This window comes from Phocoena phocoena, chromosome 5 (genome assembly GCF_963924675.1).
Source record: "Phocoena phocoena chromosome 5, mPhoPho1.1, whole genome shotgun sequence".
In the NCBI taxonomy this organism is placed as follows: Eukaryota; Metazoa; Chordata; class Mammalia; order Artiodactyla; family Phocoenidae; genus Phocoena; species Phocoena phocoena.
The window spans coordinates 37,105,099-37,119,747 of NC_089223.1; the positions used below are offsets into that span (position 1 = coordinate 37,105,099).

At 35.2% G+C, this 14,649-nt stretch overlaps 1 protein-coding gene across 3 annotated transcripts in view; it reads left to right on the plus strand.

Annotated features, from left to right (window-relative positions):
• The window catches only part of MAPK10 (mitogen-activated protein kinase 10), a 355,433-nt gene that overhangs the window by 169,957 nt on the left and 170,827 nt on the right, over positions 1-14,649 (plus strand). The window contains exon 3 of one of the 3 annotated variants that reach the window (XM_065877702.1): positions 10,905-11,003. Coding sequence is in view for 2 of the 3 variants with exons in the window: in XM_065877699.1 (XP_065733771.1) it covers positions 10,911-10,976 (66 nt within the window). In the remaining variant the exon portion in view is untranslated. Of the gene's footprint in view, positions 1-10,904; positions 11,004-14,649 lie in introns of those variants that run through there. The other 2 variants (XM_065877699.1, XM_065877700.1) reach the window with 2 other exon arrangements.

Consider the following 14,649-nt stretch of genomic DNA (forward strand, 5'->3'; position numbering starts at 1 on the left):
CACAATGACCCAAAACCTATGGGATGCATCAAAAGCAGTTCTAAGAGGGAAGTTTATAGCTATAAAGCCTACCTTAAGAAACAAGACACATCTCAAATAAATAACGTAACCTTACACCTAAAGCAATTAGAGAAAGAAGAATTAAAAAATCCCCAAAGTTAGCAGAAGGAAAGAAATCATAAAAATCAGATCAGAAATAAATGAAAAAGAAATGAAGGAAACAATAGCAAAGATCAATAAAACTAAAAGCTAGTTCTTTGATAAGATAAACACAATTGATAAACCATTAGCCAGACTCATCAAGAAGAAAAGGGAGAAGACTCAAATGAAAAAAATTAGAAATGAAAAAGGAGAAGTAACAACTGACACTGCAACAATACAAAGGATCATGAGAGATTACTAGAAGCAACTATATGCCAATAAAATGGACAACCTGAAAGAAATGGACAAATTCTTAGAAATGCACAACCTTCTGAGACTGAACCAGGAAGAAATAGAAAATCTGAACAGACCAATCACACGCACTGAAATTGAAACTGTGATTAAAAATCTTCCAACAAACAAAAGCCCAGGACCAGAGGGCTTCACAGGTGAATTCTATCAAACATCTACAGAAGAGCTAAACCTACCCATCTCAAACTCTTCCAAAATGTAGCAGAAGGGGGAACACTCCCAAACTCATTCTACGAGGGCACCATCACTCTGATACCAAAACCAGACAAAGATGTCACAAAGAAAGAAAAGTGCAGGTCAGTATCACTGATGAACATAGATGCAAAAATCCTTAACAAAATACTAGCAAACAGAATTCAACAGCACATTAAAAGGATCATACACCATGATCAAGTGGGGTTTATTCCAGGAATGCAAGGATTCTTCAATATACGCAAATCAATCAACATGATACACCATATTAACAAATTGAAGGAGAAAAACCATCTGATCATCTCAATAGATGCAGAGAAAGCTTTCGACAAAATTCAATACCCATTTATTACAAAAACCCTCCAGTCATTAGAGAAATGCAAATCAAAACTACAATGAGATATCATCTCACACCAGTCAGAATGGCCATCATCAAAAAATCAAGAAACAATAAATGCTGGAGAGGGTGTGGAGAAAAGGGGACACTCTTGCACTGCTGGTGGGAATGTGAATTGGTTCAGCCACTGTGGAGAACAGTATGGAGGTTCGTTAAAAAACTACAAATAGAATTACCATATGACCCAGCAATCCCACTACTTGGCATATACCCTGAGAAAACCAAAATTCAGAGAGTCATGTACCAAAATGTTCATTGCAGCTCTATTTACAATAGCCAGGACATGGAAACAACCTAAGCGCCCATCATCGGATGAATGGATAAAGAAGATGTGGCACATATACACAATGGAATATTACTCAGCCTTAAAAAGAAATGAAATTGAGCTATTTGTAATGAGATGGATAGACCTAGAATCTGTCATACAGAGTGAAGTAAGTCAGAAAGAAAAAGACAAATACCGTATGCTAACACATATATATGGAATTTAAGGGAAAAAAATGTCATGAAAAACCTAGGGGTAAGATAGGAATAAAGACGCAGACCTACTGGAGAACGGACTTAAGGATATGGGGAGGGGGAAGGGTGAGTTTTGACAGGGCGAGAGAGAGTCATGGACATATACACACTAACAAACGTAGTAAGGTAGATAGCTGGGGGGAAGCAGCCGCAAGGCACAGGGATATTAGCTCGGTGCTTTGTGACAGCCTGGAAGGGTGGGATGGGGAGAGTGGGAGGGAGGGAGAGGCAAGAGGGAAGACATATGGGAACATATGTATATGTATAGCTGATTCACTTTGTTGTAAAGCAGAAACTAACACACCATTGTAAAGCAATTATACCCCAATAAAGATGTAAAAAAAAAAAAAAAAAAAACAAAAACCCTCCAGAAAGTAGGCATAGAGGGAACTTTCCTCAACATAATAAAGGCCATATATGACAAGCCCACAGCCAACATCATTCTCAGTGGTGAAAAACTGAAAGCATTTCCACTAAGATCAGGAACAAGACAAGGTTGCCCACTCTCACCACTCGTATTCAACATAGTTTTGGAAGTTTTAGCCACAACAATCAGAGAAGAACAAGAAATAAAAGGAATCCAAATCGGAAAAGAAGAAGTAAAGCTGTCACTGTTTGCAGATGACATGATACTATACATAAAGAATCCTAAAGATGTTACCAGAAAACTACTAGAGCTAATCAATGAATCTGGTAAAGTATCAGGATACAAAATTAATACACAGAACTCTCTTGCAATCCTATATACTAATGATGAAAAATCTGAAAGTGAAATTAAGAAAATACTCGCATTTACCATTGCAATAAAAAGAATAAAATATCTAGGTATAAATCTATGTAAGGAGATAAAAGACTTGTATGCAGATAATTATAAGACACTGATGAAAGAAATTAAAGATGATACAAATATATGGAGAGATATATCATGTTCTTGGATTGGAAGAATCAACATTGTGAAAATGACTCTACTACCCAAAGCAATCTACAGATTCAGTGCAATCCCTATCAAACTACCACTGGCATTTTTCAGAGAATTAGAACAAAAAATTTCACAATTTGTATGGAAACACAAAAGACCCCGAATAGCCATAGCAATCTTAGAAAGAAAAATGGAGCTGGAGGAATCAGGCCCTCTGACTTCAGACTGTACTACAAAGCTACAGTAATCAAGACAGTATGGTACTGGCACAAAAACAGAAATATAGATCAATGGAACAGGATAGAAAGCCCAGAGTTAACCCCACACACATATGGTCACCTTATCTTTAATAAAGGAGACAAGAATATACAGTGGAGAAAAGACAGCCTCTTCAATAAGTGGTGCTGGGAAAACTGGACAGGTACATGTAAAAGAATGAAATTAGAACACTCTCTAACACCATACACAAAAATAAGCTCAAAATGGATTAAAGACCTAAATGTAAGTCCAGACACCATCAAACTCTTAGAGGAAAGCACACCAGAACACTCTATGACATAAATCACTGCAAGATCCTTTTTGACCCACCTCCTAGAGAAATGAAAACAAAGACAAAAATAAACAAATGGGATCTAATGAAACGTCAAAGCTTTTGTACCACAAAGGAAATCATAAACAAGATGAAAAGACAACCCTCAGAATGGGAGAAAATATTTGTAAATGAAACAACTGACAAAGCATTAATCTCCAAAACATACAAGCAACTCATGCAGCTCAATATCAAAAAACAAACAACCCAATCCAAAAATGGGCAGAAGACCTAAATAGACCTTTCTCCAAAGAAGATATACAGATTGCCAACAAACACATGAAAGAATACTCAACATCATTAATCATTAGAGAAATGCAAATCAAAACTACAATGAGATATCATCTCACACCAGTCAGAATGGCCATCATCAAAAAATCTAGAAACAATAAATGCTGGAGAGGGTGTGGAGAAAAGGGAACACTATTGCACTGCTGGTGGGAATGTGAATTGGTTCAGCCACTATGGAGAACAGTGGAGGTTCCTTAAAAATCTACAAATAGAACTACCATATGACTGAGCAATCCCACTATTGGGCATATAGCCTGAGAAAACCATAATTTAAAAATAATCATGTGCCAAAATGTTAATTGCAGCTCTATTTACAATGGCCAGGAGATGGAAACAATCTAAGTGTCCATCAACAGATGAATGGATAAAGAAGATGTGGCACATATATACAATGGACTATTACTCAGCCATAAAAAGAATGAAGCTGAGTTTTTTGTAGTGAGGTGAGTGGACCTAAAGACTGTCATACAGAGTGAAGTAAGTCAGAAAGAGAAAAACACATACCGTATGCTAACACACATATATGGAATCTAAAAAATAAAAAAAGAAAAAAAAAGAAAATGATCAGAAGAACCTAGGGGCAAGATGGGAATAAAGATGCAGACCTACTAGAGAATGGAGTTGAGGATACGGGGAGGGGGAAGGAAAAGCTGGGACAAAGTGATAGAGTGGCATGGACATATATACACTACCAAACGTAAAATAGATAGCTAGTGGGAAGCAGCTGCATAGCACAGGGAGATCAGCTTGGTGCTTTGTGACCACCTAGAGTGTTGGGATAGGGATGGTGGGAGGGAGGGAGATGCAAGAGGGAAGAGATATGGGGACATATGTATATGTATAACTGATTCACTTTGTTATAAAGCAGAAACTGACACACCATTGTAAAGCAATTATACTCTAATAAAGATGTTAAATAGAAAAAAGAAATTGAAAATATAACTACCATAAGATCCAGAAATCCCATTTCTGGATATATATCCAAAGAAAATAAACCATTATCTCAGAGAGATATCTGTACTCCCATGTTCACTGCCACATTATTCACAATAGCTAAGGTATAAAAATTAGAGAGTAGATAAGTGATTGCCACTGGCTTGGTGGGGGAGGAGGAATAGGGTAGGGAGAGGTTGGTAATAGGGCACAGACTATCATTATAAGTTGAGTAAGATCCACAAGAGGATCTAACGTATAACATGGTGACTATAGTTCATAGCAATGTATTATATAAGCAAAACTTCCTAGAGAGTAGAACTTAAATGTCTCACCAATAAAGGGGGCAGGGAATATGTGAGGTGATGGATGTGTGAATTAACTAGATGGGGGAAGTTCTTTCACAACATATACATATATCAAGTCATCATATTAAATTTTTATTTTATTTTATTTTTTTTGTGCGGTACACAGACCTCTCACTGTTGTGGCCTCTCCTGTTGCGGAGCACAGGCTCCGGATGCACAGGCTCCGCGGCCATGGCTCACGGGCCCAGCCGCTCCGCGGCATGTGGGATCTTCCCGGACCGGGGCACGAACCCGTGTCCCCTGCATCGGCAGGCGGACTCTCAACCACTGCGCCACCAGGGAAGCCCCCATATTGAATACTTTAAATGTCTTAAGCAATTTATTTCTCAGTTATACTTCAATAAAGCTCAAAAAAGAAAAAAAAGTATAGGGATAAAATACAAAACTAATTGTATGATGGTAGACTTAAACTCAATAACATCCATAATTACTTTAAATGAAAATGGATCAGTGTATCTGTTAAAAGGCAGAGATTATCAACAAGTCATCACTTCTCTTCAATATTGTACTGGAGGCAGGACAATTAGGCAAGAAAAGTCAGATCGGAAAGGAAAAAGCAAAAACTGTCTTCACTTGCAGATGACATTTCTGTGTATAAAGATAATCCTAAACCATCAACAAAATATTTACTAGATTTAATAAGTGAATTTAATAGGGTTCTAGATACAACATCACTTACAAAAATCAACTTTATTTTTAGAAATAAGTATTTAGGAAATGGAAATGAAAACATGCCATTTACAGTAGCATCAAAAATATAAATGCTAAAGAATAAACTTAAAAAAATATAAGGTCTATCTATATACTGTAAACTACAAAAGATTCCTGTGATAAATTAGAGAGAACTGAAGTAAATGGACAAATATACTATGATTGTGGATAAAACACCCAATATTAAGATATCTATTCTTTCCCAGGTGAGCTATAGTTCTGATGCAATCCCAATCAAAATTCAAGAACGATTTTTTAAAATTTTGAAATGTTAGGCTGATTTTAAAATGAATGTGGAAATGCAGAGGCCTAGAGTAGTCCCAAAAATAAAAGAAAAGAAAAATTTGGGGACCTACCTAATTTTAAGACTATTATAAAGCTACACTTATCAAGACAGGATGGTATTAGGGTGAAGACAGACAACAGATAAATGGAATAGAATAGAATCTTGAAATAGACTTGCATTGGTACAATCAACTGATTTTTTAACCAAGGCAGCAAAGCAACTCAATATGGAAAGGAAAGTCTTTTCACTAAGAATGCTTGAACAACTGCGTATCATGAAGGAATAAAAGTGAACCTCAGCACATACATCACACCATGAACTAAAGTTAATTGCAGAGGTATCATAGACCTAAAAGTAAAATCAACAATGTAAAGGTTCATGAAGAAAATGTGGAAGAATATCCTCATGAACTTGGATTGGGAAAGATCCCTTGAGAAAATGAAGAAAGCACTAATAATAAAAGAAAAATAAATCATAAAATAAATTTCATAAACATTAAATATTACTCACTAAAAGAAAGCATCAATAAGCTGAGTATGCAAGCTACAGACTGAAAGAAAATATTCATAATACATGTAACTGACAGTAAACTTTAATCTGAAATAGAGAATTTCTGCAATTTGTATAAAAAGACAAACAACTCACTTCTGCCACCCACAGTCCCACCAAATGGGCAAAGTATTATACTTGAAAAGTCAATCTACCGAGTAAGATAAATAAATGGCCAATAAACTCATGAGTAACATTTTCAACACTATTAGTCATCAGGGAAATAAAACCATAATGACATACTACTAAACACTCACTAGAATGATTAAAATTTAGAAAACTGATAACACCAAATGTTGGCAAGGATGTGAAGCAACTGAATTTTTATGCATTGCTACAGGGGGTAGACAATGTGTCTGACAATTTTTAATAAGTTAAATATATTCCTATCCCACGATCCAACAATTCCTTCTTTAGGTATTTTTCCCAAAAGAAATGAAAACATATTTGTGCAAAAATACATGTATATAAATGTTCGTGCAGCATTATTGATATCCAAAAAATAGAAACACCTAAAATGTCTAAAAGCAGAATAGAGAATAGATGAACTGATACATTTACTCAGCAGAAAAAAAGAACAACTACTGATACTTTTGCCAACATGGATGAATTCTAAAAGAAGCCCAACGAAAAAGAGTATATACTGTATTATTTCATTTATATAAGTTCTAGGACAAGAAAAACTATATAGAGAGAGGAGTTAGAACATTGTTGCATGGGGGGTGGGGACTATTGTCAAGAAAAGGGTACGGGGATTTTCAGACTTTACCTTTATCACAATGTGAGTTACATGGATATATGCATTTGTCAAAACTCATCAATCTGCACACTTTAGAACTGTTCATTTTGCTGTGTGTAAATTATACCTGGGCAAACTAAATTTTTAAAAATTAAAAATAAGTGGAGGTAACTATCTGGCAAAAATTATACATGAATCTCATGGAAATGCAATAAAATAATCTCACAGATTGAAATTTGAGGAGTAATTTTTTCTTTTGTTGTTTTGTTTTACTTTTTATTTATTTTATGACTATTTTAGTAACGTTCTTTTCCTGTAGCGGATTTAGTTTCTCATATAACAAAAAGTCTAGAATTAGAAAAATCCAGAATTTCTTAATTCAGTAGTTTAATGGTATCATCAAGCACAGAGTTCTTTCTATTGTTATGCTTTACACTGCTCAGCATTTCTTAAGATCATTTCCTATTAGTGGCTTTACAAGCGTTTTTGTTCCAGACATCCATGAAGAGATAACAATGCCTAGCAAGAGAATGAAGGACCTTGTTCCTTGTGTCACATGAACCTTTTTCTATTATAAAATATCACAGACATATCAAATAGCATATATTTTATACCTGTAGGGTTTAAAGAATAATAATGAAATAATGTTGCATGACATCACTACTCAGCTCAAAGTAGTCATAACGGATACCATTGAAAACCCCTTCATGCCCCTATCTAGGGGTGTTCTTCCCCTCCCTAGGAGATAGCCAATCTCTTGAATTTTGCATTTTTTATTCTTTTGCATTTCTTTATAGTTTTATCATAGTAAAAATACATTCTTAAATAATATATTGTTTAGTTGTATATATTTTGTAACTTTCATAAGTAAAGTTACCCATGACTTCTTTTCATTCATTTACCATGTTTATATTTGGCACGTTGATATTTGTTTCTTTATACAACCATTTCATTACCATATGGTATTCCGCTAAATGAATGTACCATAGTTTATTTATTCATTGGTCTTTCTGTGATTATTTTTTTCCAGTATTAATTTTTATTATTTATTTTGCTATTACAAAAGTATTCTAATGAACTGCCTTTTATATATATCTTGGTAGTAAAACACAAGAGTTTCTCTGGAAATATGTGTAGAAGTAGAATTGGTGGGTGTTAGGCTATGCAGAAGTTTACTGTATAATGCTATTTTCCCCCTAAATTTGGTTGTTCCAACTGTCAAAATTATCAGCAGTGTATAAATATTCCCATCTGATCAACCACTTTGCAAAAACTGAATATTATCATACTTTTCAGTTTTTATTAATATGATAGGTACAAAATAGTATCTCAATGTGGCTTTAAATTACACATATATTTATGAGTCTTTTTATATTTCTTTTTTTTATAAAATGTATTCCATATTGTTTGCCCATTCTTCTGTTGGGTTCTTTATCTTTTTCCTCTTATATTTTAGGAGCTATTTATAGATTCTGGATAAATCTTCCTCTGGTTATATGTGTTTCAAATATTTTTTCTAAATTTATGGACTACTTCTTTATCACATTTTTTCATAAACAGAAATGATTCATTTTAAATAGTCTATTTTGTCAGTAGTTTCCTTTTTAACCTAGCATATTTACATATTATTTATGATGTATTCCTCAGACATTCAACTACATTTCCTTCTATATTATTTAAAGTTTGGCCTTTCCTGAAAATTTTAATACGTCTGGAATTGTGTTTTGTATGCAATATGAGGTAGGGGTTGTCAAGAACTTTGAAGAGTTTTAGCTGTTACCCTACCTGCAAGCTAACAAGGTAGCTTGCCACAGTTTCATGAATGCTGGCGGAAGATAAGCCATTCCTGGGTCAGATCAAAGTTCTTTACTACTCATGTTAATAACAGGAGCTAAAGTGTCAGAATTCATGCCAGTTTCTCAGGCTCATTTCCCATAGGACAACTCAAAGAAGGTCAGGTGACTACTGTACATACAGTGAGTGGTGTTATTGAAGAGGAACCCCAAGCTTAGGGAACCCAAATCTCTTATGGTGGGTGGTTAGCATGCCTGACCTTTGCCCCAGAGGGCCACCTTACCTATATTATACTGGAGAGCAATCAAACCTGCCTTATGCTCCAGAGGGAGATATGTTTGCTCTATAACCATGCTTGAGAAGATAGTCTGGAATAAAGGCAACCAGTGCCTCTGCCTGTAAGACATGCAGAAATATGAGAAGCCCATAGAGAATTGTCTCTAACAAGGACAATTCCTCCCTCCCCTTGCCCCAATATTTATGACCAATTGTCTCAGCTTGGTTTAATGCATAGTCTCTCCTTTCCCCAGATATCTTTAATATAGTCAAGTTTAAATGTCTATATTAACATAATTTAGCATAATCAGTTTCCATATATATATGTGTCTGTTTCTGGGCTCTCTGTTCTATTAATCAGTAGTCTACCTCTGTAACCACCCTGAGTACCTTACTTACTACAACTTTATAATAGATCCTGATCTCTGGTAGAGCAACTCCCTCCCCAACCTCCACAAATACCCACCTTATTCTTCTTCAGAAATGTCTCACATGGTCTAGTCCTTTCATTCTTCCTTGTATTTAAAAAATCTACACAGGTTCCAATGTAAAATATTTTTTCTTGCAATTCAGACCTTCCTTCTGGGATTGTTTTGCTTGCTCCAGAATTTTGTTTGAAACTTTCTATAGTAAACTTTATGCAGGTGTCTCTGTTGTAACTTCCCACCATAGATAACTTCCAAGCTTTGGTTCCTGTACTCTGCATGCTGCCCTTTAAAAGCTAAATTTCTGCTCTTCAGACATCAGCAGATGGTCTGAGGACGAGTGACAGTTTCAGCTCATTTATTTCTCTGCATGGATCCTTTCACATTGTTTTCAGCCTTTCAGAATTTTTCTTGCCTTTTTTTGGGCAGCTCAGCTATGCATTTTAAAAGACATTTTGTCTATTCCACCTAACCTTTCTAGAAGTTTTGCACTGAATGTGGTTTTCAAGATATCTAATCATTCATAGTGCCAGAAACAGAAGTCTTGTGTCAATAGTGGTTTTAAAATTGTTTAATCTCACAGAATTGTATCTTGCACACAATACATATTCAACAAAGTGTGTTTAATTGAACTGAATAAGATTTTGGTTGGGTTTTTCTGATGCTGCCTCATCATTCCCAAATAACCCAGTACCTAATTTGGCATTTCCACTGTTAGATTATTATCCTCTCCTTAAAACTTTACAACATTAAAAAATATTTTAAACATACAGAAAGCAATATACTTGAAATCTTTGTACTTACCACCAAGATTAAATACATGTTAACGTAGTGTCCTATTTTCTTTAATTTATGGTTATATGGTTAGATAACAAAGCAATGTATATTATTTTGTATACTTTAAAATTTTACATTAATAATACAGTTATATTCATACTTTTTTGAAAGCTGCTTTTTTTCCCCACTCAACATCATGTTTGAAATATTTTCCATGCTGATACCCTAAGCTTTGATTCAATTATTCCAAGTCCTGTCTGTAATTTTATTATAAATTAAATTTTATTTAATAGTCCCTTTATTCTACAACAAATATTCTTATTATATATATATCCTCTTGAGCATGTATTTGAGAATTTTTAAAAATTAGTTGCCTAGAACTGAAAGTGTTATATAATAGGATGTACTTAACTTTAACATATTAGGTATATCCAATTTCTTATATCTGGTCTTTATGATTGTGATGACATTGATCATTATAGAAGATAGGACATTTTTAAACCTTATTTTATTATTTAATATTTACAATTTGTGAAAAGTACCTAGTACTGGTCTGGACAAGGATTATGCTGAATATATGTAGTGCCTGAAACCTTGCGTATAATTCAAATTATACTAAAGTTTATACTATTCAATAATGAATTATTAGGTGATTTGGAAATTCATGCCCCCATTTTTTTCTATAGGTATTTATGAGCCTCCATTTATTGTACTACTGCAGTGAACCAACCTTGGATGTGAAAATTGCCTTTTGTCAGGTGTGTGTTCCTTACAGGTAAAACAAGGTACAGTATATTCACTTGTATTTCCATTTTGCCATCCCATCTTGCAAATGTTCCACACTAAAGTTAACGTTTATGTAATGTTAAAAGTAGCTTAGGAAGTAGAAGCTGGTACCTAGATGCTTTTTTTCCCCCCCAGTTCATTTATGTTAGAATAGGAATGAAGATAATTCTTTTTAATGTTTATAAATATAGTACTTGATCACTGCATAAAGTGATTTCTTACTAGATTTAACATCATTAATATGTCTTTTTCAAATCCTTAAAATGTGGTTTTATTCATCAAACTAGCTAAAGTTTATGATATTATTTTTCATCCAAGAACTGATGAGCCCCAAGTAGAGTATCTCTAGTACTGAAATATAATAATACGTAGGTAGTGCTCAGTTTGTTTTCTGATGTTCAGTTCTAACCAGTAGTTGATAACAAAGATAAAACAACAATAATGACTAATAAAGGTATCTTTAACCTACAGTGAACACTAGTGAGAAGGTGTTGTGCATGGACCAGATAAGAGTCTGCACTCCTGTGTTCATACAAGTGATATTCTTAAGAAAGAGCCCAGCTGGGGCACCTGTACCTACTCTAAGTATGTTTAGGTAGTTCTAACTTAAGCCTGTTGTCATGGCATAGTTAATAGTGCTCATTTTTACTCTCAGGAATTTTTATTTGGCCAGTAAATTTCATGGTAACTCTATTCATACCCCAAGCAGAGAGCACTTCTGTTTTTTCCTGTAATGATTTTCATTGCATGTTATCATCAAGATGGGCTGTAAACAGAGAATGACATGCATCCCTTGAAACAGGTTTAAAGAAAAACTCTGCAGCTTCTATTATTTTAATACAATATTTTCTGATTCTAGAAGTAACATGTACTGATTATAGAAAATATATAAATATGCAAAGGGAAACAAAACATTGGTAAATCTATTCTCCCTGAGCGTAGTTAGAATTTCTATGGAAAAGTAAAATGTGTTACGTGCTATGAATGGGATTTACTGTCTGTTTCATCTCCCTGACCTGTAAATTCTTGCAGTGCCAAAAGCCTCAGACTTTCAGATAACGTCTCTTCTCTAACTAGAACTCTGGATCTGGACATCTTAGTTTAGAAATTCCAAATCTGCCACTGATTAGCCATTTACTTGTGAGCTTGGGCAAGTTAGTTAACCTTGCTGTGCTCAGTTTATTTGTAAAAAGGGAAAAAAGTAATAGTACCTACCTTCTAGGTTTATGAGAATTAAGTGAGCTAATAGTTGCATAGCACTGAGTACACTGCTGTAATATATTTTTGTTAAATAGCTAACTAAATCTAAAGTATATTTACATTCACTCTTCTGGCGCTCCCATTGAGTCCTAGTGTTTTAAATGTTATCAGTATCTTGAATACTCCCCAGGTATATCTCCAACACAAACCTCTCCCTGAAACCAGACTCATAAACCCAATTGCTTGTTCTATATCTCAGCTCAGATGGCTAATAGGCATAGCAAATGATACATATACCAAACCAAACCCTTGATCTTTCCTCTAAAATTGCTCTGCTCTAATTCAGTAAATGCTAAATCCATCTTTCCAGTTGCTTAGAGCAAAATCTTCAGAATCATCTTTTGGACAATAATTTGCATCCAATCTGTCAGCAAATTCTGTTGGTGCTACTTTAAAAATATAGCTGGAATCTCACTACTTCTCACCGTTTTCTCCAGCACCATTCTGATCCAAACCTGGATTATTGTAAGAGCTTCTACTTTTGCTCACCCCCAAATGGTTTACTCTCAAGACATCAGCAAGAGTGATATTTGAAAAATATAAGTGAGATCATGTCACTCCTTGGTTAAAAACAAAAAAAAGCAAAGCAAAAAAACCTTCCAGTCAAGTGAGATGTCTTCCCATCTCACTTATGGTAAAAATTCTTAAAATAAATACACAAGCCTTTGCCATGTAGCCACCCAGACACCCCTCCTTCAAATGCTCTTCCTTTATTATCCACTTGGCTCACGCCTTCACCACCTTCAGGACTTGGCTCAAATGTCATTTTTAAGGGAGTCTTTCCTGCCTATCTTATTTAAAATTTCCCCTTCCTAATCTACACTACCTACCCCACACCGACTACCCAACTTCCCTGTCTTTCTATTTTTTTCCCTCCATAACACTTTTTGGTATCTGATACACTATATATGTAACTAGCACGTTGCTTCTCTCTCTCTGCTAGAATGCATTTTTCAGTTGGGCAGGGATTGTTTTTCAGTGGTGTGCTGTGAGCTCACATAGGCTCACAAGAGTTGATTGTGCACATCCCTTCTCAGCTTTAAGTTCAATGATGTCAAGTTGGTAGATTGAACTTTGTCATGATAGGAATATGTACATTGTGTAAATAAACAATTACTGCCGATAAGTTCTCTCCTCTCTCTCACCCCCAGCCATTTGTTGAACAATTAGCAGCACATGGTTGGGATTTTGTCTCTTTTGCACACTGCTGTACTGTAGCACTAGGAATAGTATCTGGCATAGTGTGGGCTCGCACCAAATATTTGCTTAATGAATGAATGATATATGTTTGGTTAATGCAATCAATTGCAACTGTGGTAGTGCTCTGGTGAAAAATGGGCAGACCTGAATTTCTGGTTAAAATATCTGGGCCTACCGTTTGCAAGCTGTATGACTGTGAGCCATTTCCTTAGTGTCCATGATCCTAGCCATTTACCATGGGCATTAGTACTTAAGAAACAAACCACAAACAAACAAAAAAGTTTATTTTTTACATATTTCAAGATTAAGTCTGAATTTCAAAAATTATCAATAAAAAAGCCTTAAAACTTCAGCTATTACTTTTAATCCAAAGAGTTTTTTTGTAGGTTGAAGTTATTTTTAAATCAGCTCCCAAAATTTGGGTACAGATGCAGAATGTCTATTTCTAGGAAAAGTTCTTTTAAAGCAAAGGAATAAAGAGAAGTGAAACATGAACTTTCTTAATGACTCTGATTTTTTTGCTTACTATGAGCTTTTGATATCTAGAAAATATACATGCATATTCTATAACTTAAAAATATCATAGCAAGCAGAATATTTCTAGTTGTGACTCACAGTGCTTTATTTACTTTCCTGGTAGAATTTTTTTTTTTTTTTTTCGGTACGCGGGCCTCTCACTGCTCACTGTTGTGGCCTCTCCCGTTGCGGAGCACAGACTCTGGACGCGCAGGCTCAGCGACCATGGCTCACGGGCCCAGCCAATCCGCGGCATGTGGGATCTTCCCGGACCGGGGCACGAACCCGTGTTCCCTGCATCGGCAGGCGGACTCCCAACCACTGCCCCACCAGGGAAGCCCAGGGTAGAATTTTTATTTGATGATAATGTTTATTTTTTTTCTTTCCTGTAGCTCTGAGCCTCATTTAGTATTCTAGTAATTTAAATAAAATACTGTATTTTTAGAGGCAGAATTATCTACTTGGGTTTACTTTCAAACTATGTGCTTTGGAAGCTTCTCATTTCATGAGATATCTCATGGATCCTTGGTATGCAGTGGTGTTTAACACCATCTCCAGCAGTTAGGTTGCTCCCAACTTCTTGCCACACAGACAATACACAAAGACCTTTAAGTAACTTGTCAACAATTAGTGATCAAGTGTATCCAGCATTCAGGTCTCTTGAGTCTT